Source organism: Fundulus heteroclitus, chromosome 19 (assembly GCF_011125445.2).
Source record: "Fundulus heteroclitus isolate FHET01 chromosome 19, MU-UCD_Fhet_4.1, whole genome shotgun sequence".
NCBI lineage: Eukaryota > Metazoa > Chordata > Actinopteri > Cyprinodontiformes > Fundulidae > Fundulus > Fundulus heteroclitus.
In genome coordinates, this window is record NC_046379.1 from 21,048,628 (window position 1) to 21,075,215 (window position 26,588).

General features: G+C 40.2%; 3 protein-coding genes across 9 annotated transcripts; 2 read left to right on the forward strand and 1 right to left on the reverse strand.

The window, feature by feature from the left end:
- The first annotated feature begins 783 nt into the window (after positions 1-783).
- On the forward strand, positions 784-6,805 carry LOC105917716 (interferon-induced protein 44-like). Of its 2 annotated transcripts, none has more exons than XM_012852593.3 (8): positions 784-893; positions 2,537-3,044; positions 3,224-3,275; positions 4,315-4,510; positions 4,690-4,842; positions 4,951-5,122; positions 6,319-6,419; positions 6,505-6,805. In XM_012852593.3, exons 2-8 carry the CDS (start codon positions 2,564-2,566, stop codon positions 6,727-6,729), a joined length of 1,380 nt encoding a protein of 459 aa, XP_012708047.2. In that variant the 5' UTR covers positions 784-893; positions 2,537-2,563; the 3' UTR covers positions 6,730-6,805. The 2 variants fall into 2 exon arrangements, with proteins under 2 accessions (XP_012708047.2, XP_036007072.1); XM_036151179.1 differs by lacking the exon at positions 784-893 and adding an exon at positions 2,402-2,406.
- A 1,886-nt stretch (positions 6,806-8,691) lies between these two features.
- On the forward strand, positions 8,692-11,140 carry LOC105917717 (growth arrest and DNA damage-inducible protein GADD45 beta). Its single transcript, XM_012852594.3, has 4 exons — positions 8,692-8,885; positions 9,290-9,391; positions 9,557-9,773; positions 10,213-11,140. Exons 1-4 carry the CDS (start codon positions 8,848-8,850, stop codon positions 10,315-10,317), a joined length of 462 nt encoding a protein of 153 aa, XP_012708048.1. The 5' UTR covers positions 8,692-8,847; the 3' UTR covers positions 10,318-11,140.
- A 909-nt stretch (positions 11,141-12,049) lies between these two features.
- gng7 (guanine nucleotide binding protein (G protein), gamma 7) lies at positions 12,050-25,032 on the reverse strand. 6 transcript variants are annotated; one of them, XM_012852595.3, is made up of 4 exons: positions 24,914-25,032; positions 20,281-20,430; positions 18,380-18,495; positions 12,050-17,415 (listed from the first exon to the last, which is right to left on the reverse strand). In XM_012852595.3, the coding sequence occupies exons 3-4, from the start codon at positions 18,464-18,466 to the stop codon at positions 17,290-17,292; spliced, it is 213 nt and encodes a 70-aa protein (XP_012708049.1). In that variant the 5' UTR covers positions 18,467-18,495; positions 20,281-20,430; positions 24,914-25,032; the 3' UTR covers positions 12,050-17,289. The 6 variants fall into 6 exon arrangements, with proteins under 6 accessions (XP_012708049.1, XP_036006285.1, XP_036006286.1 ...); XM_036150392.1 differs by lacking the exon at positions 24,914-25,032 and adding an exon at positions 24,708-24,904; XM_036150393.1 differs by lacking the exon at positions 24,914-25,032 and adding an exon at positions 24,624-24,904.
- Positions 25,033-26,588: the final 1,556 nt, after the last annotated feature.

Consider the following 26,588-nt stretch of genomic DNA (forward strand, 5'->3'; position numbering starts at 1 on the left):
CTGGTTAAAACCCCCAGCAATTATGAAAACGCCCTCCGTGTGTGCAGATTGCAGCTCAGCTCGATAGAGAACACTCATAGACTCTTTAGTACTACCTCTGGGAGGCACATAAACAGCAGTGATGCTAACAACAGTAAACTCTATGGGTAGGTAGAAAGGTCTGCAGTTAACAGTCAATAGCTCGATGTCCGGAGAGCAGTAGCTGGCGACAGATCTAGCATTTTTACATTAGTTGTTGTTGATGTAAACACAATGCATCAACAACAGTTGACAGGTCCGCAGTTTCTGTCGGCGCGAAAAACAGCTAGCCCCTCCAGGCAAACGCCGTTGTCTGGTATTGATGAGTTAAGCCATGTCTCTGTCAGGATGAGAGTGCAGGCAGCAAATTTTTGTAGAAATGCTCGCAAATATGTCGGGAGCCGTAGCAGCCGCAGCCGATCAGGGCACCGCCAGTAGTATTGCTAACATTAAAAAAAAAATAAATCATAAAAGTAACAATTCAAACACTGCATTGAAGTTAAACCTTACAGCCTGGGTTAAGTGGGATATACTGGGATACATGTAAACAGAAAAAGAAGATGTGATTAATCTGGGTGAGTGTGGGGTCTATGGAGTGAGCAAAGGGAATCTTTTCATCAGATTTTCCAAAATAGCTTATTTTGTAATTAAAATACTAAAATTGAAAGTTTTGTTTGAGAAGGTCTGAAAATGACTAGTGTACAATCTGTTTCCCTGTTGGTGTAATTTTAGACCCAAAGTCTAAGGGCTGGGCCCTATCATTTCAAAAGTGAAAGTAACAACATAAAAGCAGGGGTTTTCTTTTCAGCTCGACTGAGAAGCAGCCAAAAATACAGCAGCTCTTCTTGAGTTTTACCACCAAATCTTTAATAAAGGTAAGCTTTAATGGAATCCTCCTTCGTAAATACTGTATTCAGATACAATTTCTGTGTGTAGCATGTTGATCAGGAAAATTTTCGGGTTGTCATGTGGCGAGGCAGTCATCTAAATGTCCTGTGTTCATCTAAGATTTTATACTCTTTTATATTAAACAGATATTTTTTAAATGATGTGTATTTGTATTTGAGGAAAGTTTAGATCCTGTTTAAAAGCATAGCACATAGAGAAAAATTGGGATTGTCTCATTTACATGACTGAATTATTTTGAAATAAAAACTGAAAGTTAAAAACTCATGTCTATTACTTGATTCAAAAGAGTGTCTACTCACTCTGAAGGTGGTTTTTATTCATTTAGTTTGACAACATAAACTTAACATAATAGCTCACAAACAGGTTTTTTAAGTACAGTCACATCAAAACGGACAGTCACATCAGAAATAAGCTTCCATGCACACCCTGCATGTGTTACTTTTTTTATACAGTTCCTCTATTTCACACGTGGTTCTTATCTTTCATTTCACTCCTGAACAGACTAGTTACAACTTCTCTTCCAACTATAAACATAACTGGACAATAGAATAGAATAGAATAGAATAGAATTCAACTTTATTGTCATTGCACTGTCACGAGTACAAGCAACGACATGTCGTTTGCATCTATCCAGAAGTGCTATACAGGATATAAATATTTATTCACAGGTGTATGTATAAGCAAAAGTAATAGTAAGGGACTATATAATGTTGTGTATAAATATAGACATAAATAAAAAATATGGGAGCTATATGCACAGATTATACAGATTATACAGAATATACAGGATGTTAGGAAAATGATTATATATGTATTATAATACAAGATAAATAATGGCAGATAAGATTTGCAGATTATATACAGATTGTATACAAATTGTGTATGTGTGTGAGGGGAACAGTCCATATGTTATTATTGCATGGGGGGATGGGGGGTTACAGTCCTTATAGTTGTGTCAGGAGGCGTTTAGGAGCGTGACAGCTGTGGGAAAGAAGCTGTTCCGGTGCCTGGTGGTTCTTGTATAACTTGTTTCCTTACAGTATTTGAGCCTTTGGCCTTTAAAAGGTCATAAGCCTGGTTTAGAACCAAGCATATTGATCAGTTGGAATAGCCCAGTCAAAGTCCAGACCTGAATCTATTAAAAAATACATGACAAGATATCAACAGACACCTTCCATACATTCTCACTGAGCTTGAACTGTTTTGCAAAGCTAAATGATCAAATATTTCTGTCTTCTGATGAGCAGAGCTGGTATAGTCAGACGCCCTGGACTGGACAGCTGAAGTAAAAAGTAGTTCACAAAAAAGTCCATGTCACGTTTTCCTTATTTCTTTCCTTTTTTAAATATTTTATATAATATAATATAATATAATATAATATAATATAATATAATATAATATAATATAATACAATAAATTTGTGTTTGCAACATGTTGAAAAGTCAAAAGGTTCAGGGAAGTATGAATACTTCAATAAAGGTACTATGATTGTTGTTTATCTGCCAACTATGCTGTAATCAGAATTGTAAATCTTGTCCAATAACTAACAAAAGCTTCATTTGAGAACAAATTATTTCTAAAGTTTAATCTTCTTTCACATTGCTTTCAGGAGACTTTGACTTATCTATCCTGCATCATGCCAGTAGTCACATCCAGCCTGTCCAGAGACCAGGAGAGGAACCTGCTGACTCTCTTCGGTCATGTCCGACTCCACCTTCTCTACAAAGGGAGTGTCCACGGCTTCACTGCTGCTGCCTTCCACAGCCGCTGTGACCAGCAGGGTCCCACTGTGATTGTGGCCTACAATGCAGCGGGGTTTGTCTTTGGGGCTTACACATCCAAGGACTACGCCCAGAGCGGAGAGGAAGTCCACGATGGGGAGGCCTTCCTGTACAGCATCGCTCCTGAGAGAAATAAACCACTGAGAGTGGGGGGTATCAGTGGGCAGCGTGCCTTCACAGATGGAGGCACTGGTCCAAATTTTGGTGCGTTGGTTTTCTTGTGTGAGGACAGGCCTTTGGTGCAATCCGTTCCGGGCACCTGCTTCAACTTCCAGGCAGCAGAGATGCATGGGGAGGACCTGGCCCTGACAGAGTTTGAGGTGTATCGAGTTGAAGGTCTGTGAAAGAACTAAGGGTCTCTCATAATCAAATCCATTTATGATGATTATTTTATTATTATTTCACATGTGCGTGTGAAATCTTTTGTGTTTTCTATATATTTAAGAATAATCTGGTTTAGAAATTTACATGGTATCAAATCTGTGCTTTAATATGTTTATTTTGTATAAATACAGAACTAGGAAATCTCCTGGAGAAGCCTTGGAGAAACATCCAGTGGACGGCTGAGTATGTAGAAATCCAAGACAGCTTCCTTTTTTTTTTGTGAAACTTTGCCAGATATTTTCCTGTAAGATATGCAAAAAGTTATGTTTGCACTACAAAAACTCATTCTGTGTTTTTCCACTCTTCTGTGGGCCTCAAGGAAGAAAACATACACGGAAGTAGTCCCACTCTTAAATACTTACTAGAAGTAAAACTGCAGTCAGGAGCCCAAAATTACCCCAAACTGTTAGATTTTAGAAGCCTTGTCTTCATGTCAGTGTCAACGTTTCTGTTATCTGGATGGCTTTGTGTTGTATGACTTAGAAACCTAGAAAAGGTTTTACAAATAACACAGGGTGAGGTTTTAATTTAAAAAAATGATTCAAGAGTTTATTTAACGTTATGATTTGGAACTTTGACTCTGAAACAGCTACAGCCATGAGATAACGTATCTACAAGTACCAGTTTGTGAATTCCTGATTTTGCTCCAAATGTAAAGAATGTGTAGAAAAGTAGAAAAACTGGCTAATACCACATGGTCACATGCTTCCCAAGTCTGATTTTGATTGGCTGCTCAGGCACTCCTGATGACTGCTTCTCTGGCAGCTACTGGCTCTGGGTGAACAGCTGGGAGTGAGTCAGCATCCAGACAGAAACAGAATCACAGAACACCGAATAATGATGAAAATAATACTTCATAAAGAGTAATTGTTTTTCACAGTAAATCTTAATTTTAAGAAATTTACTGAATCTATTTCTTCCTCTGGACCGAATATTTTATTGGTGTTAATGACATTATGAGACAGATTATGATTTTGCTTATTTATATAGATTAATATGATTTAAAGCACCTCATCCAATCATACAGTCTTCCATGATGTAGAAGGAATTTGCAGAGAAAGAGAAACTTGGTTGTCTTAAAATCAATCGGAAGTTTGTTTCCACTCTTTTAGGTTTTCATTTTATTCGTTTTTCAGGTTACGTTCTCATATCAGCTAGAAGGAATCGTTTTGCTCTAGTCGTTCTGATCGCCATCAGGATAACATTTTTGTTTCCTTTCTAGAAAAAAGCAGCAATTGATGACGAGTATCCAGAACTATCTGCCTGACCTCAAATCAGTGAATCAAGTCCGCGTCCTGTTGGTGGGTCCTGTTGGGGCCGGCAAGTCGAGCTTTTTCAACTCCATTAACTCAGCATTTCGGGGCAACATGACCTGCCAAGCCATCACTGGCACAGCAGGGACAAGTGTGACCACTCAGGTACCAGATATCCGATCTTCTCAGATTCTAAAGAGGAAATGTGCAGCAATTACTGCTAAATACAGATTTGTTGCACTGGCCATTAACTAACAATAGTGGCGACATGATTAGGTAGTTGATTCATGACCATTAATCTCAAAAATTCAACCCATTATTGTACTTTTTCTTCCCCTCTATAGTATCGCGCCTACACCATTAAGGCAGGAAGACGTGGTGCAAATCTTCCTCTGATCCTCTGTGACACAATGGGGCTGGAGGAAAACGCTGACAGCGGCTTGAACATCGACGATGTAGTCAGCATCTTGAAAGGGCACACGAAGGATCGCTACCAGGTCTTTAAATACACGCACACTTTAGTGTTACCTTATGTAAGCTGTTTAACTGTGAGAGTTTGAGGTACGGATTTAATCAAAGTGAAATGATTTGTGTGTTCACTCTAGTTTAGCACCTGTTCATCAATCCTAGAGGATTCTCCAGGCTATAAGAAGCACGTGACTCTGAATGACACGATTCACTGTGTGGCTTATGTGATAGATACCTGCAAGGTGTCTCTTCTCAGCCAGAAAATGCTGGACAAGTTCACTGCCATCCGGAAGAAGGCCAACCAGCTTGGTTAGTGGGAAAATGTTATGTTTAAGAAAGGTTTAAAGCATAAAACTGCTTGATCATCTTCTATTTCTTTAGGTACATAGTGCATTAAAAATGTATTCATATCTCTTGAACCTTTGCACACTTTGACATGTCAGAACTGGAGATTTCAATGTATTTCATTGGGTGTTTGATGATGAATCAACACAAAGCAGTGGATATCTGTGAAGTGCAGAAATGCAAAGTAACTCAAGCTCAGTCAGTTTGACTGGAAAATCAGTTTTTAGATTTTGCCACAGATTCTAAGCTAGATTTTGTTCAGGATTTGGACTGGGCCAATGTAAAACACAAGTATGCTGGATCCAACCCATCTCATTTTGGCTCTGGGTGCACATTTAGAGTTGTTTTCAGGCCGGAAGGTGAACCTAAGGCAAAGTTGTACATCTCCTGCAGCTTGTAACAGGTTTTCTTCCAGGTATCTTCCAGGTATTTACTTCCATCAATTCAAACCAGCCTCCCTGTCTCTGCCAAAGATCGCAGCTATACCATACTCTCTCAGCTCTCAGATGCTGGATTGAATATTGCTCTTTAAGATGCTCAAGGCTTGGGATATTGTTTTGTAACCTACCCCTGCTTCTCCAACCTGTCTACTGGGTTCTTTGGTCTTTAAAATGGTGTTTGTTTATCAATGTTCTCTTAAAAAAACTCTGAGGCCTTTACAGAACAGTTGTTTTTATACTGATATTAATAATTATTAATAACACAATGGTGGATGATATTTACAAACCAGACAACGTCTGTAGGAATTGGTTGCATTGGATTTTGTTTAGGGTTGTCAAAGTAAAGAATTCCAAATACTAATGCACACAATTTTTCTTTTTTTACAGATTGTAAAAAAAAAAAAAAAAAAACATTGAAAATCTTTAATTTATTCCTTCCACTGTAAAATGATTGTGTGTACTTTGTGTTGCTTTTTCTCTAACAAAAAGGGTCAAATACTAGGGTTACCATTTGACAACATGTAGAAGAGCTCTAGGAGTATTGATGCATTTGTGAAGCACCATATATATAGAGTGCAAACAGGAGGCACTACAAGGTTTACACAAATTTCATCCACCATTTCCAGTCTGAAGCATGAATTTGTTATAATCAATCTATAGATCAATAAAACTTTCCCTTCAAAATCTTCACAATCTTCTTTTAATTATGTTTCCTGACAGGAATCCCTCAGATCTTTGTGATGACAAAAGTGGATGAAGCCTGTCCTCTGGTGGCAAAAGATTTGAAAAATGTGTATCAAAGTGTTTACATCCAGAAGAAGGTAAGATATAAAACAGATGTTTATCGTATTACAAAGAAATTTTTAAATTTCACAGAGATCTATAAATGGTGGTCCAACTTTTCAGGCACGTCAGTTGAGTGAGTCCTTGGGAATCCCGTTGTCCTTCGTGATGCCAGTGAAAAACTACAGCGAGGAGCTGGAACTGGATCTGAACACTGACATACTGCTGTTCATGGTCTTGGAGCAAATGCTCAACTATGCAGAGAGCTTTTTTGAAAATCAGATTAAAGATGATCAGGATGAAACGACCGGGCTGGAGCTCTACAGATCTGGCAATCATGCCCGCTAGGTAGAACGCGATGAACCCAAGGTTGTTTAAAATGTACAAGTTATTCCTCAGAGTTACAGATTTTGCAAAGATTTGGATGACTTATGCTCTTAGGAGCATAAGGAGATTGCTGCAAAGTCAATGCAATCTGCTGAGCCGGCTTTGATACATTTTCACCATTTGGTGCTATAAACTGAAACTGAGTTTTTTAGTACGACTTGAACATATTCAATTGATATGATTACATCTTTCAGGACTCAGAAAGGAGCAGACCTATTTGTCTAGCTTGAGATGTCATTTTTATGTTAATTAGTGTCTTAAAGATAAACTGAAAAGACATAAACTGATTCAACCCCATATTCCTTATGCATAATGTCTAAGTCCTAAGAACCACACTTTCCATTGCAGCAACAGCAATGAGTCACCCAGAAGCTTTCCTAAACATTTGCCCTAATGCGATATAATGAAATTACAGTCAGGTTTCCTTTATGCCGGTATCATTTGTATCCCTCCCCTGTGCACACCCAGTCCCAAACCCCCGAAAGAGACATGCACACATCTTTGAAGTCTCAGTATTAGGTTTTTTTCTTTCTAAATACATATTTACTGCAGTGAGCATTGCTCTCAATGAGCAAACGTTTTAACCATAATGACAGCTAACATATAAAAATGTTTAGTTGAAGATCAAAAACCTGTAGTAATATAGTTGAGCTTATGGTTTTAGCATTTAATCATTTTATAACTTTTGATCAAATACAACTGTTGCTTATTGGAATAAATAAACCTTTTTGAAAAAAATGTTTGGAATGATTACGTCTTTGCTGCTACATGCTGTTATTTAAAGAGGAATGATGTTTTTTATTTGCTTTGATCACTTACCAGATATCACTGAGCAGTTCTTAAGAACCGCTGTTAGGGAACATGTTGAGTTATGCAAGGATAATGAGGCACATAGTTATGCTCTTTAAATAATAGCCGTAACTCTTTTTTTAAAAACAGGGGAGATAGAAAACAAAGTATATGATATTTCTTAATCAACAGATCAGTAAAGAGAGTTTACCTGCAGCTGTTCTGTCAAAGAACATTAGTAAACACACAGCATCATAGTGACCAAGTGACAGGTCAGGGATAAAGTGCAGGATCAGGCGACAAAACCACCAAGACATGACTGTCCACCTAAACTAAACAGGTTGGACATAGAGAGATAATTTCTCTGAGAAGCTGCCAAGAAGCCTGCGCTGACTCTGGAGGAGCTGCAGAGAGCTACAGCTCAGGTGAGTGAATCTGTCTGCAGGACGACTTTTGATCCAATCCTCCTAACAGTGATGCACTGTATTGTCTTGGTCAACCACAGCATATTCTGATCTGAAATATTAAAGATTGTGCCATGACAGCGTTCAGTCAACTTTAGTCTAAGATTTTTTTTTTTTTATTAATGATCATATTGATTTTGATCAACTTTATTTGGTCACAAATAGGAAGTGTTTTCATACTTATGAGTGATCGGATTTAAATATTAAGTTTTACAATTTTGGATATATGACGGTTATTTCTAAGAATACAATATCGTAAAAAATTGCATAAGTGTGGGACTGTTAGAAAGGTGTGGAGAGTTCAATTTGCTTTGGTCGGCCTGCAGATGTCAGTCATAATTTCATAAGACATGCTGTTATGGAACATTTTTTCTCATTATGAAAATGTGAGGGTGTCGTGTTGCACAATAGTTTTTGTAATAGTAATAAGTAATAAGAGATGGCGTATTTCTAATATTTACACACATTTTTTGTGACTGCAACGCTAGACATGATCAGAGTGACACAGCAAACACGCTTTTCTGCGCTATAAAACCATCTCTCGGTTTAACTACAAAGACAAATGCCAGCAGTTCGCGTGACAAGTCAAAGACGTCAGTTGTCCGTCGGACCAATAGGAGAGGTCGGCTAGTTTCGGTCCCGCCCTCCTCTGATCCTTCACTATGAGACGTGTTTCGCAACCTTGCCAACCACACACACGCAGCAGCAGCAGCAGCAGCGTAAACGCGGCTGCAGAGACATCGCAAACTCTGGGGATCTCAAACCACCAGGCGGCTGGAACGCTTTTACGAAACTGGGACTTTTCTTTCTTCTCCGGTTTGCAATCATGGTTCCTGAGGAAAGCGTCGCCTCCGTCGAGAACAGGTCAGATACTATTTGCGTTGTTTGGAAACAGTCTGTCTGTTCCGTCTGCAGGGACGTCCTGTTCTGGACTGGGGCGTCTCACGTCCTTTGACCCTGTAGCTATTACCTGACGTTGTTGTTTGCCAATGCTGCAGGTTCTGTAGAAATGAAATGAAAGCAATGCAATGGACAACGTTAGTACTCCACACTAGGGACAGATTTTTGCTGGACATTATATGCATGCATGTCGCACAAATAACTTTGCAGCAAAATATGCTCGTTAATGCATGCTATTGTTTTATTGCACTGTTCATACACAATTACGTGTCTGATAGGTGCATTTATCTAACTTTTTTTCCCCACAGCTGAAGGAGTTTTGTTTCTTTCTGTGTTCAAAAGAGTAATTGTTCTGTCCCAATCCTCAGGATGCAGTCTGCAAGCTTGGCACTGGAGGAGTTGCTTGTAACTGCCCAGAAACAGCACTGCCTCACTGTTGGCATCTATGAATCAGCAAAGCTTCTCAATGCGTGAGTAGAAACCATTCATTATGGCTCATGGGGCCATTGTTGTATTTATATGATTTGTTTGCTCTTCTCACATTCCAGAGAGTGACAACGTCCCTTATCTAAAAGGTCAAAACATGTGACTGTAAGTGTTTTTTTTTTTTTTTATGTTTCCCTTTGTTTTTGTAGAGATCCGGACAGCGTGGTCCTGTGCGTCCTGGCAGCAGACGATGAGGAGGACGTTGCGCTACAGATCCACTTCACGCTGCTGCAGTCCTTCTGTTGCGATAGCGGCATAAACATCCTGCGGGTCTCCGGGGTTCAAAGGCTGTTGCAGCTTTTGGGGGGTGTGGATGCAAACCGAAACCAAGAGGAGAGCGGAGACCTCCACTGCATGCTGGTCACGGTGGGTTCATTACTACAATCTATGCGCTGGTTACAGGTACCAAGGTATACCATATATTGTAACATCAACACAATTGTCTGCCAACTGTATGGAGCATAGAAAAGATTAGCACTACCCTTCCCCCACTTGTTGCTATGCACTGATTTAGAGTTGAAAGAAGGTTCCTACACCTTTTCTTTGCTTCAAGGTTTTTTTTGTCTTACATAAAATCATGTTATGCATTCATCTGTGAATAATTTTGTACAGTAGAAATGTGATATTCTTACTTAAGCTACCATACCATGAGAGTCTCATGCCAGCTTATGCTTACAACAAAAACTTATGAGCTGAAAGGCAAGGTCTAGCTCCATGGGGTATATTTGTCACTGTTTGCAGATCAAATTTACCTTAATTAATATTTGATTATTTTTAAAAATTCATTTTCATTCTTCTCATGCAGAATCTTCAGGTAGACCACTACCGACTGCAAGAAGTTGGGACGTACTGCCAAGAGAGCCGACGCCTTCACCAGTGGGTTCCTGAGCTGATTCTGCAGGAACGCTGAAGGGTCTGAATATCCCTAGAAACCCTGGAGTTTCTGGGTTGAGATACTGAAAAAAAATGAAGGATCTTGATGCTCAAGCAGCTTGAGCCTTGAGTGGATTCGCTCACAGGACCCAAACCGATGGTGGAAGGAGCTTAAGATTTTCTCCGTGTCGCTGTAAAACAGTTGGGCGTTTCAGCGGAAGATAAAGACAGAAAAGTGGTTTGACTGATTATTTCTGCACACACTCTTCCTTTGGGCTTCTGCTTGGTGACTCACAATGTTCAAGGACTATTTTAAATTAATCACCAAGAGGTGGAGCAGCATTGTTATTTGACCACGCCCAGTTCATACCTGGATGATTTGTTTGTTTACAGTGTGGATTGAAATGTTGTAATACTGAAACTACTGTATAGCCAACATTCTTGAGTGTTCAGAGTTGGGAGAGTCTCCCGGTAGACGGGGTATGTGTAAAAGCATGGTATGCATACACAATGTCTTTCTTTAGAAATGACTGGGTGTGCTGTGAGTGCGTTTTGGCTGAGAGCAACTGAACCTGTGGAGGAGTGATCTCTATGGAAACTGAAGCTGAAGAGGACACAGGATTTGGCTCGCTTTGCAGAACCAAAGAACTGCAAAAAAGTCTCAGGACCTAATATTTTTGGGTCTGAATTCAAAACTCAGGGGATACAGAATACATATTTTTGGATCAGGACTGTAATGTGCCTACAAAAATGTTGCCTATTTTATAACAATATGAGATGTTTGGTAATTTATTATTTTTATTATTTGTTCCTGGTCTGTTTCCTGTGCATTAAGTCAATAAATTATTGGATTCAACAAACTCTCCTCTCAAATTTCAAAACATAAGGCTTGCGTGCATCGTGGAACCTGCCGAGTTACATGAAAACTGTTTACACTGGCATCGGAGTAGTGGAAAAATGCACGCAGTTAGGTCAAAGTCTTTGTTGACAGCCTCTTCTTTTGTGGCGAACGTAAGTCAACCAGAATGACCAGGGTGGAGACTGAAACTGCGCTGAAAGAAACAGGCAAAGCCAGCTGATGCAGACTGACTTTCCCTACAGGAAGTTTTAAGAAGATAAAAAGCTTCCTGTCAAACCTTATTAATATCTCTCATTATTCTTGTTTTGTCACATATTTTGAACTGCCTGCAATTCAAGGCTGCACGCACAAGTGGGTGGAAAACCGTATCTCCATGTGCCCTCTGCTCTACTCCTTGTTTATTCCTCCGTTCTCACATGTTCGTCCACTGCTCAGCCAGAAGGGGAACACCCAGGCACATGGACCACACATTTGTTTACACTCTGCTGCTCAAAGGCGTGACAGGTGGTGGGGGGCTAACTTCTAAATGGCTGCGATCCCCTGCATCCAAAATTCAGAGTGTTTAGGGGAAACATGGTTTGAAATTTAGAGGCGACATTACTTTTAGAGCCATAGCTCAAAGAGCTAAGAGAAGGAGCAAGGAAGCCTAAGTACGTAAAGGTCCAGCTGGGAGCTTCTTCCTAGCTAAGCTTGGCACATTGCACTTCCATCTCTGCACTGCACACCATCTACTTATTAAAGTATTGAGCATGTCTGTGCGTGTGCCTTTTTAATCCATGTAATTTGCAATAACAAAAAAAAATAATAAAAAATGCAACGTCCTGCTGAGTCAAAACAAAGAGGAAACCTGAAGGGCTGGATGCATATGGAAACTTTCAGCAGCTGTGAAAACACAGAGTCCAGCAACAGGTTGTGTTATTATATCATCTTTTTATTAATGTTATCTACTTCTCAATATTTTTAACAGCAATATCCACAAAATATTAACAGTGTGCAAGAAAACATGAGTTATGGCACATCAGAGAACAGTTACAAAAAATAGATAATTTTTTTTCCCATAATCAAGGCAAAAAGGATACATATACTGTATGCATACACAGAAGATCAGAACACAAAAGATGGGTCTCAGATGGGACTCCAAGCCAGTTGAGTGATATTTGATATGATATGCCACCGGTGAAGAGCCTCAAACTCTCCTCACTGGAGCAAAAAAATTATTTTGTTGAGCTCACTTAGCGAATTCACAATGTGAGCCACATGGTCCACTTTAAAACGGTTCATTCTGTTGATCTGATAACTCCACGACCAGCATTAACACAATATACGCCACTATAAGGCAAACTAATAACTAATCAATCAGACAAACTGTCGGCAAAGTCAGCAATTCAGCCTGGCCGTCTTTGATTGTAGCCCAGGAAGAGATGGAATGATTGAGAAAATATAACAGAAATGTAAAAAAAGAAAATTCTGTCAGACATTTTTAGGGCAACGTTGTGTGAGCTGACATGATGTGCATGCACATCTTATGTTTTAATACGTCTCGGCAGCTTTAAACCTCTTTTTCAATACCCATTTACAAAAGCAAAAGAAACAAACAAAAAAACACGAGGCAATGTACTAATTGTCTCCCTTTCATTAATCGGGTCAGAAGAAACAATCTTATCATACATCTGTAATTGTTAATTTCTTGCCACATGTTGCACTAACCTCCTGATATTAAACAGTATTTCTTTAGTCGCTATAACAAGTAATTTAATCTTAAATGACAGTATAGCCATCCATTTAAACATTAACACAGCTACATTAAAATTATTTTTGATTCATAATTTGACATTTTTTAGGCACATTTCATTTTCTGTGAAAATATATCAGGATCCATACTACTGCTATGTCCTATGCTGGTCATATTAAATGGCACAATTAAGCTTAGCTATTAAAAAAAGCTTTCAAAAAAAAAAATAAGTTAGCTTTCAGACCAGAAACAATGTGAAAGAGGTAAAATGTGCAATAAAAGAAATAAACAGAAATGCTGAATGGTGTTTTTTGTTACAGCTGTTTGTCATCTTTCAGCTAAGCTAGGCAAACTGTTGGCATTACCTTCAAACTGAACAGATATGTTTTATAAAAATGTTTTGTAAATCTTGACTTATTCTTTCATGAATCCAAAAGAGCAAGATGTTAAAGGGTACTGATATGTCTTCATTTTTATTGACTGGCACAAATGAAAGTTTGAAATAAAATGTAGCTAAAACTATCTGAGAAGCTAATTAGCCCAGGGGAGAGCATTTTAATCTGTTAGCTATGTAAATTTGACTAGGTTTCATACTAGCCTTGGTGTTAAAATAGCTTCCACCATTTTGAAAAACAAAAACATTGAACAAACAAAAAAACAAGTTCAACGTGTAGCATTTTTGTGTCTTTCCCACTTCATCCTAAAGTGAGCACACTTTGATAAATAAACAGAGGCTAATACTGTATTTGATTTGTCTGGAAAAATAGATGCTTGAGTCATGAATCAGTTACCCTGGAAAACCACAGGGATTTGCTTATTGTTGTGGTGCAAACCACTATTAGCTATACGAGCCGATACTGTATTCCCCTCCATTTTCTGTGTTCAAATACTAATAAGGAACATGTTCACCAATAGAGGTCTGTGTTTGCCACTGGTGTATGGTGAGAAAAAAACTCAGTTAAATTACATAGTTTATGCCTAGCACTTTCCCTATTGTGGGGCAGCTAGGGTTGCCACCCGTCTTGGTTTAGCCGGGAAATCCTCTATAAAAAGGACAAGATTGGGTCTACTTGTATCTTATCAGATTCCACAGTCCTTAACATCCAATCAGCCTCGTTACTCATAACAGTTGTGGGGGGCAAAGCACAATGTCTGCCTTTTTATGCAGTTAGGAGTTTCGACTGGCCATGAGGGTAAGAATGAGCGTAAGAATGATAACGCTATGTAAAAAAGACAAAGGACTCCTTGAATCACTTAAGAGTAGCAAACATATCTTTGACAAACACTAAATTAGGTGAACAGCCTGTTTTGCTTTTTATTGTTTGAAATTATTTTTTGTTTGTATTTTAATTGACTTCTTACTATCTATTTTACAGAAATGATCATTGTGATTTTTATCATCATTTACTGTATCATTGACGATATTAAATTATGGATTAAATTTCCAACAAAGCCAAATGGCTTTTTTATATAACAATACTATCATACTGTATATATTGCACAAGACTTTACTCAACCTATTGTGAATTTTGCTTTTGATAGCATGTCCCTTATTTATAGTATAACTAAATAATAATAATAATAAAAAAAAGACAGCAACTTTAGTGGCAGTCATATTACGATATTGAACTTGGAGTTGAAAGTCTCAGAGTATTTCCAGCTGGACACGCTGAAAATCTGACCTCCAAGTACAAATAGCATAATAGCCAAAACACATGACCTCTCCCCTGGTCAGACTAACCCTGATCAAGAACTGCAGGACCACAAGGTTGTCACACTGCCATGCTTTATGACACCCAGCAGGACCAGAAGCTTTTCGCGCTGCATTTTTTTTTCTATAAGCTCCCTGATCTTTTAAATTGTCCTTTTAGCTAAAAGCACCCCCAAAACACCCATGCACACTACACTACCAACCTGAAGCCTTAAACTTTTGAAACTGCCAGCCCTCTTTGTTCTGAATAAAAACAAAAGGCAAAATAAGCAAGGCCGTGTACAAGAGGAAGTAAAAATAGGCTAACTGGTGATTTTGGCTTCCCCTATGAAAGCTCAGCATCAATAGAGAAAATGTCCAACGCAGTCTGGCTTCTTTCAGCAGAGTCTGCTTTTACACACCGATGCTCGCTACACCGATGTAAGTACAGAACTCGCATGAGGAAGCAGGGGCCAGAAGAATCTCTCACAGCCTTCAAAAATAAGCTTCACCTCCGGGTTACATGGACATTGCAACAGAGGAGCAACAACTTCTGTCACAGTCTTACACACGAGACTATCATGCTCTGTAACGGTACCCTACCCTCGACAAATATAACAGCACTGGGCAAATCAAACAACCCTATTTTTGCAAGGTTTTGGTTATGTTTTTATCCATTCTGTTCAGTCCTTTTAGGATAAGCTGTCTAGCATGAAAAGGACCAGCAAAGGAAATTGTAGATGCGTGACACTCGTGTTGCTTGTTGCCCCAAAAATGTACCGCTTCAGAGAAAAGAAAGGCTCAGGAGGTTGGGTGTTTGCCACCAAAATGAGGTCTGATGTTGATTATTTCCCCCATAAAGACTCTATCTTTAGCCTTGCAACATTTTTGTTTTGTTTTATTTGATATAATCCTGACTGCAGTTGTTTTTAGATATGGCTAAAACCAACCTCCCCAGTGGCAAGCCTTTAAAAACTGAAAGAAAAATGAGAAGACGGACATGATCTTGACTGACGAAAGGGAAGAAGCTGTGTAAAAATTCCAACATCCACAGACAGGGGGTGTTCTGTGTTTAGATTTTGTATCTTACAAACACTGTACAGGTTAATAATACTCAACTGATCAGCTTTCATGGACTCCATAGAAAGAAGGTAACAGAAAAAATAAAAAGCCAAAACAGCTACTCTTCAACTTATCACTTCTGCACGTCTAAAAGAAAGTTTTTACACTTAGTTTGTTTCTCTTAATGCCATTTTTTTTCCTTCTTCATCTTCAGTTATTACAATCATGTTTGGTTTTCTTAGATCGGAGGAGCGTGGTGGAGGAGCAGAAGACACAGAAAGGGGGAATCCAAGATAGATCCAGTCTCTGGGCTGTGATTAAATAAAGTTTAGCCTGGTTGTTCAATCTGCATACATCTCTGTCTTTCTACAATATTCCTCAAATGTGTCTATATGCATAAAATACAGACAAAAGAGCAAATATGAGCTGAAAACCCAAAAGGTTTCCTTTCTTTTAAAATATTAAAATCAGATTTTTCTCCTTTGCTGCAGTTGGATTCTCCAGTATGGTCAATCTGTGGCCTCGCTCCCTCTTAAAGTAAAGCACACGAAGGTTTGATGTACAGTAGAGACTTCAAGGTCCCATAAGGTTAGACCCCTGATTCAAACCTTGTCATCCAGGGGTAACGCCTCCTATCAGAGTAAAACAATAAAAAGAAAAAGTACAGTATTGTCTTAAATGTTAAGTAATGGTTCAACAAAATACCTAAACATACATTGAGTTCACAAACAAGTATTTCTTAAGAAAAAAAAAAAAGAAGCAGTAAACGTCCACGGTTAATAGCTTGAGTTCTTTGTTGAGCTGTTCACTGCTTTCCTGTGGTTGGTGCAGGTCTGAGGTCAGCTAAGACATCGATTTTGAACCCACAGCAGCTATCACGAGCCGCAGCGGAACCAGTGACAGCAAATCAGCATCTAGAGACAGGTTTTTGTACAGGTTGGCACAGCTGGAGGCTTGGCCAAAAAGGCTGGAGGCAGCCAAAGAGAGGCCGCAGGCGGAGAAGAGGTCTGTTGATACGGATTCGAGAGGGAACATGCTGTGGTCTAACCAAAGCAAAGACTCTAGCTAAAGACAAAGCTCTCGGATAGTTCCCGCAGAAAAATAAGCATTTATTGAGCTTTTGGATGCGACACTGGGTCGTGTTTGGCACGGTCGGGCCTCGCGCCTACCACTTATTTGTGTTGCCCACATGCGTCTTCCCACTGCCTGCCTTTGTAGCAGCTGCCCATCGTTTACCCAACACCTCGCTTCATGACCAGCGACGGAAAAGAAACAGGCTTCTTACTGATTGTTAATGTCAAAAGTCCCTTTTCACGTTAAGCGGTTGTTAATTCACCAGCATATGGGAAAAATACCAAAGCACCTTGGACCATACTCTTACGTTTAACTCATCTCAGCAACTATGAGGGCAAGATACCTGCCCCCTAGTGGTGGCTCTGGGTTGTGGCACTGTTTCAGTGTGGCTAAAATTTGGAGTGACTGTGTGCGTGTAGCCCTGAAACGTCAGATAGGGTTTCTTGACGTCTGAGGAAGTGTAGGGACTGATGTTCATTGTAGATGTGAACTTTTAGGTGTAAGCCTATGTGAATCGGTGCATCTGTTTTATGTATGTGTGTGTGTATGTGTAGGTGTGTGTGTGTGTGAGTGCTAAAAAGCATGTGTGAAGCTATAGGATGATGCAAGGTTTCTTGTCCTTGAAAGGGTTTTCAGAGGTGGGCACGCCAACCAGCAGAGGGTCGCTACGAGCGTGTTGCTCACAGTAACTCATCAGGTCCGCCGCTGCCTTAGACACCTGGGGGGACATGAGGCAAGAGGAGGGAGATGAGAAGAGGGAAGAGGGGTTTAGTAAAAAGACAGAGGAGAAAGAATAAAAAATCAGATAAGAGTTTGGAAAAGAAAAATAATATAAATGATGAATGAAGTTTAAGCTAAAAGCTGGACATTTCTGTAAAATCATTTATCACTCATTTTATCACCTCTAGAACATGTCATGATCATTTATCTATTTATTTTGTTATTTTCTTTTAAATCATTACTTAATCAAGATAATATTTACCTATTGACGTCAAGAAAAGCTCTTATTTCCACATGATTCATGATGTGAACCACAAGGCAAGTAAATAAGCGTTAAGTAAAAATGTTTAATAGAACGTTTAAATTCAATTATCTCATAAACAAATAAACAGAAAAATAAATTCATGCATCAATAAATAAAATAATCAACTACAAAAAAGACGAAATAAAACAAAACCAAGCAGCATGAAACTCCAAATAATAATTTTGGGAAATTATTTCTTGAAACATGCAGAAAAAAGCATTTTGATCTCCTGAGTTAACACGGAAATATATGATGAGATTTAGGATCCAAAATAAAGTTCACAGAATCTTAAAGGCAATTCCTAATTGAATTGGGAGCAAGTGCTATGAGGCCAAAACTAATATCCTCAGTTTTGTTATTTCGTTTAATTAAGCTGCTATCCATCCATAATGTAATGTGGCTCAGACATAAAAGAAATGGTTGAATATAATCTCTAAAGGGAGGTAACTTAATAAAATGTAGTATTTTGTGGAAATCTACACTTTACCAACCAGGCGTGTTTTTATTTTCAGTGCATATTTTTGCAAAAAATAAAACAAAATAACACGACTACGCTATATCATTAAAACACAGTTGTAACAGAGGTGCATTAACATACAGAGAAACAAGATCTGAAATATGTAATCTCCAAACAAAGCAGATGAACAATTAGTTTTACCTTAATGCGTTCAAATCCTGCTTCAATCCTCAGCTGCTCCACCAGTTTCCTGGCCTGGGCGATATTATTAGTAGTGGACATATTCATCCATCAGAAGACACCAACACAGGAGAAAACTACAAGAAGAGGAAAGCGAAACATTTAAAAAGAAACTGTTGTCCCGCTGCAGCTTATTTGTCTCAGGGCAAGTGGCTCTTAAAAGAGTTTTGTGCAATGCGTGAGGAAAATTGCTCATTTCAAATTTGATGACCGCAGCATGATTCAAGCTCTGTGAGGTTCTAAAGTTTTTTTTTTAAAGGGGACCTATATTGCTTCCTTTTAAACAAGTTAGGATAGGTCTATGGGCTAAACAAAACATGTTCATTATTTTTTTTGCAAAAAATCAATAATGAGATTACCCCTCCTCAATTCCGCCTATTTTGAGCTCCTTTCAGAATGAGCTGTTTTTAGGGCTCTGTCACCTTTATGCAAATAACCTGGAGCTGACCACCCCCCCCCCCCCCCCCCAACTTAATGCTTACACTCACACTTTATACACATGAAAATGGCTGAAAACACATGCACAATGGTACAACAGTACATCTTTGATCCTAAATCAGACACAGAAGCTGAAGAAGTAGAACCTTCTACACGACCACCCAGGATATAGCGAGAGGTTTCTAAACGGACTCAGGGCAAACAGTAGCTCATTGTTAGCGTTAGCTTGTGCTAAATGACAAATCATGTTCATGCCGAACAGCCGTTGTACAGCTCACAAAGCGGTAAAACCAGCTGATGAAGTGGGCGAAGCTCTGCTTGGGTTGCTAGGTGAGGGGCAGTGCCCACCGATTACGATGTAATAATCGGGAGGTTTTTGAAATGGTTTGTTTCCCCAACCTAACAAAACATTTACTTATTGCCAAAGAATGGCCGCATGGATTTTTTTAAATTTAGTGCTTGGACTGTTTCTAGAAGCACTAGAGACCCAAATAGAAGTAAAACCCATGTGCAAAAAGAGAATATTGTATAATAGGGCCCCTTTAATATTTCTAAGTAATTTAAATAGTTATAATCAAATAAGCATGTCAGGAAGTACTAGTTCTTTCCCCCCACAAAATCATTAGTGTCCCTGACCAGTTCTATCATAAATGTATGAAAAAAAGCATTTTTAATGTAAACTTTACATTTGAAATATGATTAGATTATGGTGATCCACAATTCTCCGCCTCCACAGGGTAATGTTATATGACCTACAGACCTATTTTTCTTAACCATTCTTCAAAATGGGAATGGCGAGAAAACATGCTATTCAAGTAAGGTGTGCATTGAACTTTTTAAGTCAAGAAAGAAGAACGGAAAGAAAAAAGGTAAGAAAGAGAAAGGTGAGGAAAAAAATAAGGAGCACATAACATTTAATCAATGGAATAGGGAATGAAGTCTGCACATGCATTATTTTTCCAAACTCTTATTTTGATTGTTCATACTTATCTAGACCAGGAAAATTACTTTCCAGACTGCTTTGAAACCCTGCATTCATACCCTTGATAGATTATTGTAGATTCACCAAAATTGTATTTCTATAATAGATCCCCCATTTGGAGGAATGAATCACATTAGTCATGGAGCCACAGCACCACCTAGAGGTGACAACATGAATATGCAACATAGATAATGACTGAAAAACCTGTGGATCCAACATAAAGAACATACAGAATAAACACTGAGGGATCCTATGATTCATAAGAGCCTACAGTTATGTTAGTAATGAACCCAACAGAGGTATGAGTTGGGTTTATCCCAATATAAGCGTTTGCCTACCTCTAGGAGTTAACAACAAATAATTAGGTTTAAAATGTTTTGCTGACTCAGTAATCCCAAGCGCATGGATCATGATTCATTAGCCTGCACACACAGAGCCTCACCTGACTGGTGGTGTGCAGACAGGACTCCCACTGAACACTAATGTGAGAGGACGGAGGGGACGATCTGAGGCAAAGCAGGCGCGGCAGGAACACAGCAGGCAGGTAATGAGGACAGAGCCGGTTGGCAGCTGAGTTTACATTGGCTTCTCTCTGTAGAAAAGAAAAAGCACGTTACACAAACAATTGTGGTTTTGTTACAGCTCTAACCATACCATAATCAATCATTCTTTTACATTTAGCGTGTAAAAGTATTCATACCCTTTAAAGCTTTCCACGTTTTGCCACATTACAACGACAGACGTCACTATATTATATACTGTGAAAGTTATATGTAGAGAATACTGAAAGGAAACTGTTGCATGCTTTTCCTTTTTGATACAAATATCTTAAAAGTGTGGCGGGCATAACAACCCCAGAGAAAATTCAGTACAACTAGCTCACAAATAGTCAGGGCTGGATTATCCGTAAGGGCCAGTGCCCAGCCCCCCCCCCCCCCCCCCACCAACTATGGGGGGGGGGGGGGGGGCACCACATGACACATGCTTTAAAAAATTTTCATAAATTGTTATATTATTTACTTGAAATTGTTGAAAGACCATGCATTATTCGTTTTGTGAACACTGATGTCACAATAAAAATAAATGATAAATAAATCAAGATTTTTTTGATTTCAACATTTTAAAATGAGATATTTGAATATTGCTCACTGCTCATATGCCTACATGTAGTTGTGTAACTTAGTAAATAGTAAATTACATTACAGCAATCCCCTTGATTATGTCTGATGTTTTTGACCGGAGGACAGAACAGGTAGGGGGGTGGGGGCTTTGAGGTATAGTGCCCAGGGGCACCACATTGTCTTAATACGGGCCTGCAAATAGTCAATAGTGTGTGTTTTAATATCAATGTAATTGCAGCCGTTCTTTGAAGGGTTGAGAAGTTTGGTGGAGATCATTCATGAACAAACGGCATCATGAAAACCAAGGAACCCACCAGATAGCTCAGGCATGAAGTTGTGGAGACGTTAAAAGCAGGGTTAGGCTGTGAAACACCGCCCACATAAAACAGTAGCTCTAGAGGAGCTGCAGAGATCCACTGTTGGGGCGGGACAACTATTAGCTGTGCACTCTGCAAATCATTCGGGTGGAGGTAATGTCTCCCTTGCAGAACGAAAGTCATGAGAAGTTTGCTTTGCCGTTTGCAACAAGCCATGAAGAGAACACAGCAAACATGTGAAAGAAGTGCTATGAGCCGATGAGATAGGATTTTTTTATTGCCTACATGCAAAATGCTACTCTAATGGAATTTTCTCAGTTCAACAGTATTTTAATCTATTGACAAAAGTGACTTACGGTACTTTAATCACATTTAACTCCAAGTTACAGCAAATCGCAATTGATCGTGGAGAAGATGCTAAATCTCTTTTTTTAGGGTAAATCAATTCACGGTGACCAAAGAAAAATTACCAACAGCAAGGAGTATTTCTTTCCAAATCTTCTTCCCAACTGAAATGTGCAGAAAGGAGACAAAGGGGAACAGATTTACAGGTTGATGAAACGTGTGTGACACCAACTGTATCAACCCCACGAATGAAACATAGAGGCGGCAGAAGCATGGTGTGGGGGTTGATTTCCTCCACAAAGGACAGTGGTCACAGTCAATGGGAAGGGCCACAGAGAGGATGCCAAAACCTTAAGATGGATGCACAGTTCACCTTCTAGCTGGATACACTATATATATATATATATATATATATATATATATATATATATATATATATATATATATATATATATAAATAATGAACAGCTACAAGTAAAATGTGAAAAAAAAAACTCAAAACTCTGCCCTATCATGATCCTTTCCTCTTATAAAACACATCTGGGAGTGCCCCGGACTAAGCAGTAGACAGGATGTTCTACTTTTTAGAAAAAAAGTGATTTCCATTTGCTTGTTTATGCCGTCCCTTCACAAACCTTCTGGCTTCTTTTGTTTGTCCACCTTTGAGAACACCTCAGCGTCAGCTCCTACAACCAAAACCACACCTCATGCTTCACCTACAGCTGTATCAGAGCGCTGCCACCCTGCGCCTCAGTGTGCCACTCTGTCTGTCGGCCGCGCTCTCCGGAGGGGAGTCCTTCTTTAATTACTACAACTGTGGAGTAGATCAGAGAATCAAGTCTGTAACTAGGGCTTCTGCATGTACAGGCAGAGCATGCGACAGCAAGATACAGAGACAAACATTTAGCAATTAAAAAGTACGGATCAATTTCCCCCCGTGTTCGTTGTATTGCGAATATAAAAGTCCTCTTTGGCTTTATGGGTCATTTAGTTGACTTTAAACAACTCTTCAAAGATATGGGGATGGAATATTCCTTGTATCTCGGTCAGGATGAGAATTCCCAAAAACAACCAGGCTAAATTAAATTAAACTATAGAGCTTGAATGAATTAAAACAAATATAAAAATGAAATATTTCAGGGTGTCTTGGTTTCTTTACATCTGAGCTACTGTAGTGGATTTACTTTAGCTATTTCTGAGCATAATCGTCAAGCATTGGACAAATTACAAGTAAATGTCCAAGAGATTTATGTCTATGTTGAATTGACAGCATCACACAGTTCCTGCAGATTAGTTGGCTACGCAGCCTCAGAGCAAATCTTCACATGTAGAATTGCTCTATTACACCTAGCTCTTGAGTGAAGCCTATTGAAGTACAGTAAACTGCTTGTCAGGTTCAAGGGACGAGTTAGAGATTAACTGAGACTTGATATTTTGGCAACTTATTCGGTGGGAAGTAGCCACCAGAAGATGAGAACATTGAGGTCTTAAAGGGATGTAGATGGTCAGCAACAGTAATCCCCAGCTTGTACTAAGGAGCCAAAGGGCTGCAAAGTAGGTATATCCAACACCATGAAACCACCACTACCATTGGCGATCGCGGAGATGAGGCAAAGTAGATGCCTTCACACTGTTTACACCAATCTGACCTGATCTTAAAGTTACAGCTGAAATCAAAAGCCATATCTGACCAGTCAGGACCTCTCGAGTCGGCTGTTTTACCAAATATTGTAAGGCTTGGAAAAAAAGTGGCTTCAGTTTTCAGTTCTTAGGTCTTCTGCTGTTGTAGCCCATCTGCCACAAGGAGCAATCCACTGTGTGAGTTCAGATATCTAGTAATTTTTGAAATACTCAGGCCAGCTCATCTGGAACCAACAAACATGACACATTCAAAGTTACTTAAGTCGCCTTCCTTCCTTCCTTCCTTCCTCATTCTGGTGCTCACTTTAAACTCCAACAAGCCATTGTCACCGTATCTAGATGTATAATGCATAGAGTTGCTGTCATATGAGCGCCTAAGTGGGTATTTGTGGTAATAAGCAATTGAACAGGTCAACCGAATACAAGCCAGTGAGTGTTTTCGTTTACAAATCAATAGCTGCTTCACCTACACTGTACCTACAGTCTCTGTGCATATACTTATATATTTGGTATTCATTCAGTACTTACAGTGTCTCCTGCTTTGTTATATATTATTCTGAGGTTATTGTGCTGAATGCATTGCATGTGTGCAACAATACCGTTGTGTGTGTTTAAATATTTCTGATGAAAATGAAAGTCTCTATCTTCATTAAGACTTACCAGCATGGATAAAGGTAAAATAAAATGTTTCTTTTTTAATATATCCAGCCTGTTGATTTTATTAAAACTTTCTGAGAGCTGAAATACGCATGGGTCCCCACTCAAGTTATATCAACACCGCTCCGTTCTGACACCAGAGAAATACATGCACATCAACACAGCATCTAAGAAATCCCAGCAAAAAAACACACAGCACGGCTAGATCTGGACAGGCCCCGCTTAGCAGCCAACCAGCAGAGCCCACAGAGGCTCTCAGGACGCGCAAAACCCCCCGCATCAATCCATATTGATCCCAGCAGCTGCCTGGCGCTGATCGGGCCTACTTGTCCTCTGCTCACAGGCCCTGCTCACTGCTCTGCCGTGTGAAAACACAATGCGGGCATTTTGATGGCTAGAACAGCGTGTCCTCTCTCCCGTGGCTATCCACGCACCAAACACACACGCATGCCAGGCATGCACACGCACAGGCACCCAGACCTTGTGCACACATCAAAGCCAAATATTACCCCCCACCTCCTCATGTGGAAAAACCAGACAAGATCGCTTCAAACTCTGCAAGGAGCCCCCCCTCCACCCGACAGCCAGCCGTGGCAGTGGGGTGGTGACATGCTCCAGCGGACCACAAGAAACATACCAGGGACCGCACAAGACCGGAGCGCTCGCCAAATATGTTCCGCTATTATGCAAATACGTGGGCCTACTTCGACAAATAAGATCCAGCTTCTGCTGCTTGGGCTTCCTCGGAGGGTCCGAAGCCCCCGAGCTGTAAGAAATCTTCCACTGACCCTGTCCCCGGTCCTCCCCACCCTCTCTGCCGGCAAAAAAAAAGGGTTGGGGGAAATCCGGATTCGTGACACCGATGGAGCCCCCTCTCCTGCTGCAGCCGAACCTCGGTGACGAGAATCCGGGGGGGATCGCAGAAGCGCACAAAGGCGTCAGTATTATTATAGGACAGGAAGGGAGGAAAATAGCCGAATATCACCAAACTCACCTCCGAATGCGCTGGATTGGCGATTTAAAGGGCCAGATCCGCCTGCTCGCTCCTCGTCTCCACCGAGCAGAACGCCTCCCCCACCGTTACAGTGTCTGTCCACTCCTCTACCCCCCCCCTTCTCTCTCTCTCTCTCTCTCTCTCTCTCTCTCTCTCTCTAGAGCTCTCTCTGAGAGAGAGAGAGAGAGAGATCTCTCTCTCCTCTCTCTCTCTCTCTCTCTCTCTCTCTCTCTCTCTCTCTCTCTCTCTCTCTCTCTCTCTCTGCCTCCGATAAGCAGCTTTAACCCAGGTGTTGCTAAAGCGTCATCAAAGAGCAAAAAGAGGGGTTCATTTGGTAATTTCCCAATCATATTCTTACTAAGAAATAGGCCCACACGGGGAAATCTGGAGAAAAAGAGAGAAATTCAACAATGGTTTATTCAATTTTCTCATCAAATACTTGCTACATATATCTTTATACCCAATAGATAGCTACTATTTTCTCCAGCAACCATTGACAATTGTATTTCATTTCTAGGCTATGACGCGTGTGTTAGTTTACAGAGGAAGGAAGGAAGGAAGGAAGGAAGGAAGGAAGGAAGGAAGGAAGGAAGGAAGGAAGGACAAGGAAGGAAGGAAGGAAGGAAGGAAGGAAGGAAGGAAGGAAGGAAGGAAGGAAGGAAGGAAGGAAGGAAGGAAGGAAGGAAGGAAGGAAGGAAGGAAGGAAGGAAGGAAGGAAGGAAGGAAGGAAGGAAGGAAGGAAGGAAGGAAGGATCTTTTCAACAACTGGACTCAAAATTAAATCTGATAGCATGAACTTAATTTTCCTTTCCCTCATCCTAACCTGGACAACAATGAAGCGAGGTTCCCTGTATTCGCAGACATTTACGCACAGCGTAGGGACCCTGTTTCTGTACTCTGTAAACTGAACGTTTCCACTGCAAATGTTTCGCTTAAAATCGCCTGAACTGAGGCAACCTGCTCTTGGAAGCAAATCGTCTTCCATGTGCAGGAACACTCAGAGTTTTTGTCCATGGTTTTAATTTCCACATGACGCACAGGGATCTGAAACAGTGATACGGGAGCCTTGACCACGCCCACCCCCGTGTACATTTGGACCTGGTTTACTTGTACTGTAAAAACAACTGTATTCCTCCGGCGTTCAGTGCGATCTTCAGCCACACGGTGGCGCCATCCACCCACCTCTCTGGCCGCCACGCCCCTGGGGAGGAGTGGGCCTCTTCATGCTCATTGGCTCTAAAGACACAGACGCATGCAGCCTCTGCTCTCACCAAACAGAGAGGTCCATTCCTCCAACACAGATAAAGACGCTGCGTCCGGCTCTAGAGAGAGTTGGCTGAATAAGGCCTTTCTCCGAGGCAAGTTTAAAAGTTTAGAATACTGTTTGTTTTTTTAAACAAAAACTTTGCAGAGCCTCTATGCTGACAGAAAGGTGTAGTTAGCCATAAGATGATGTTTTAAACACTTGATGTGCATGTTCCTGCTGTGGAAGCCGTTTACACCTGGTTTAAACTCATACACTAAGTAGCATCCTTCCTCTCGTTCAATTCCTCTTTCCTTTCCCACCCACCCTTGTATCGAGTGATGTTCAGGGTTACCAAGAAATCAGCGGCGGAAGCCCCTGAGTCACCATGTCAAAAGTGGAAGTGGCGTCGACCCCTGTGTTTTTCCAGGC

Excerpts from the sequence above, each read along its gene's own strand:
- LOC105917716 (XM_012852593.3), top strand. The coding sequence starts at position 2,564 with ATGCCAGTAGTCACATCCAGCCTGTCCAGAGACCAGGAGAGGAACCTG. Across the intron at positions 4,511-4,689 it reads GGACAAGTGTGACCACTCAG|TATCGCGCCTACACCATTAA; the intron begins GTACCAGATATC and ends TCCCCTCTATAG. Across the intron at positions 6,420-6,504 it reads GTGTTTACATCCAGAAGAAG|GCACGTCAGTTGAGTGAGTC; the intron begins GTAAGATATAAA and ends CCAACTTTTCAG.
- LOC105917717 (XM_012852594.3), top strand. The coding sequence starts at position 8,848 with ATGGTTCCTGAGGAAAGCGTCGCCTCCGTCGAGAACAG. Across the intron at positions 8,886-9,289 it reads GTCGCCTCCGTCGAGAACAG|GATGCAGTCTGCAAGCTTGG; the intron begins GTCAGATACTAT and ends CCCAATCCTCAG. Across the intron at positions 9,392-9,556 it reads TCAGCAAAGCTTCTCAATGC|AGATCCGGACAGCGTGGTCC; the intron begins GTGAGTAGAAAC and ends TTGTTTTTGTAG.
- gng7 (XM_012852595.3), bottom strand. The coding sequence starts at position 18,466 with ATGAATATGTCCACTACTAATAATATCGCCCAGGCCAGGAAACTGGTG. Across the intron at positions 17,416-18,379 it reads CAGGATTTGAACGCATTAAG|GTGTCTAAGGCAGCGGCGGA; the intron begins GTAAAACTAATT and ends ATGTCCCCCCAG.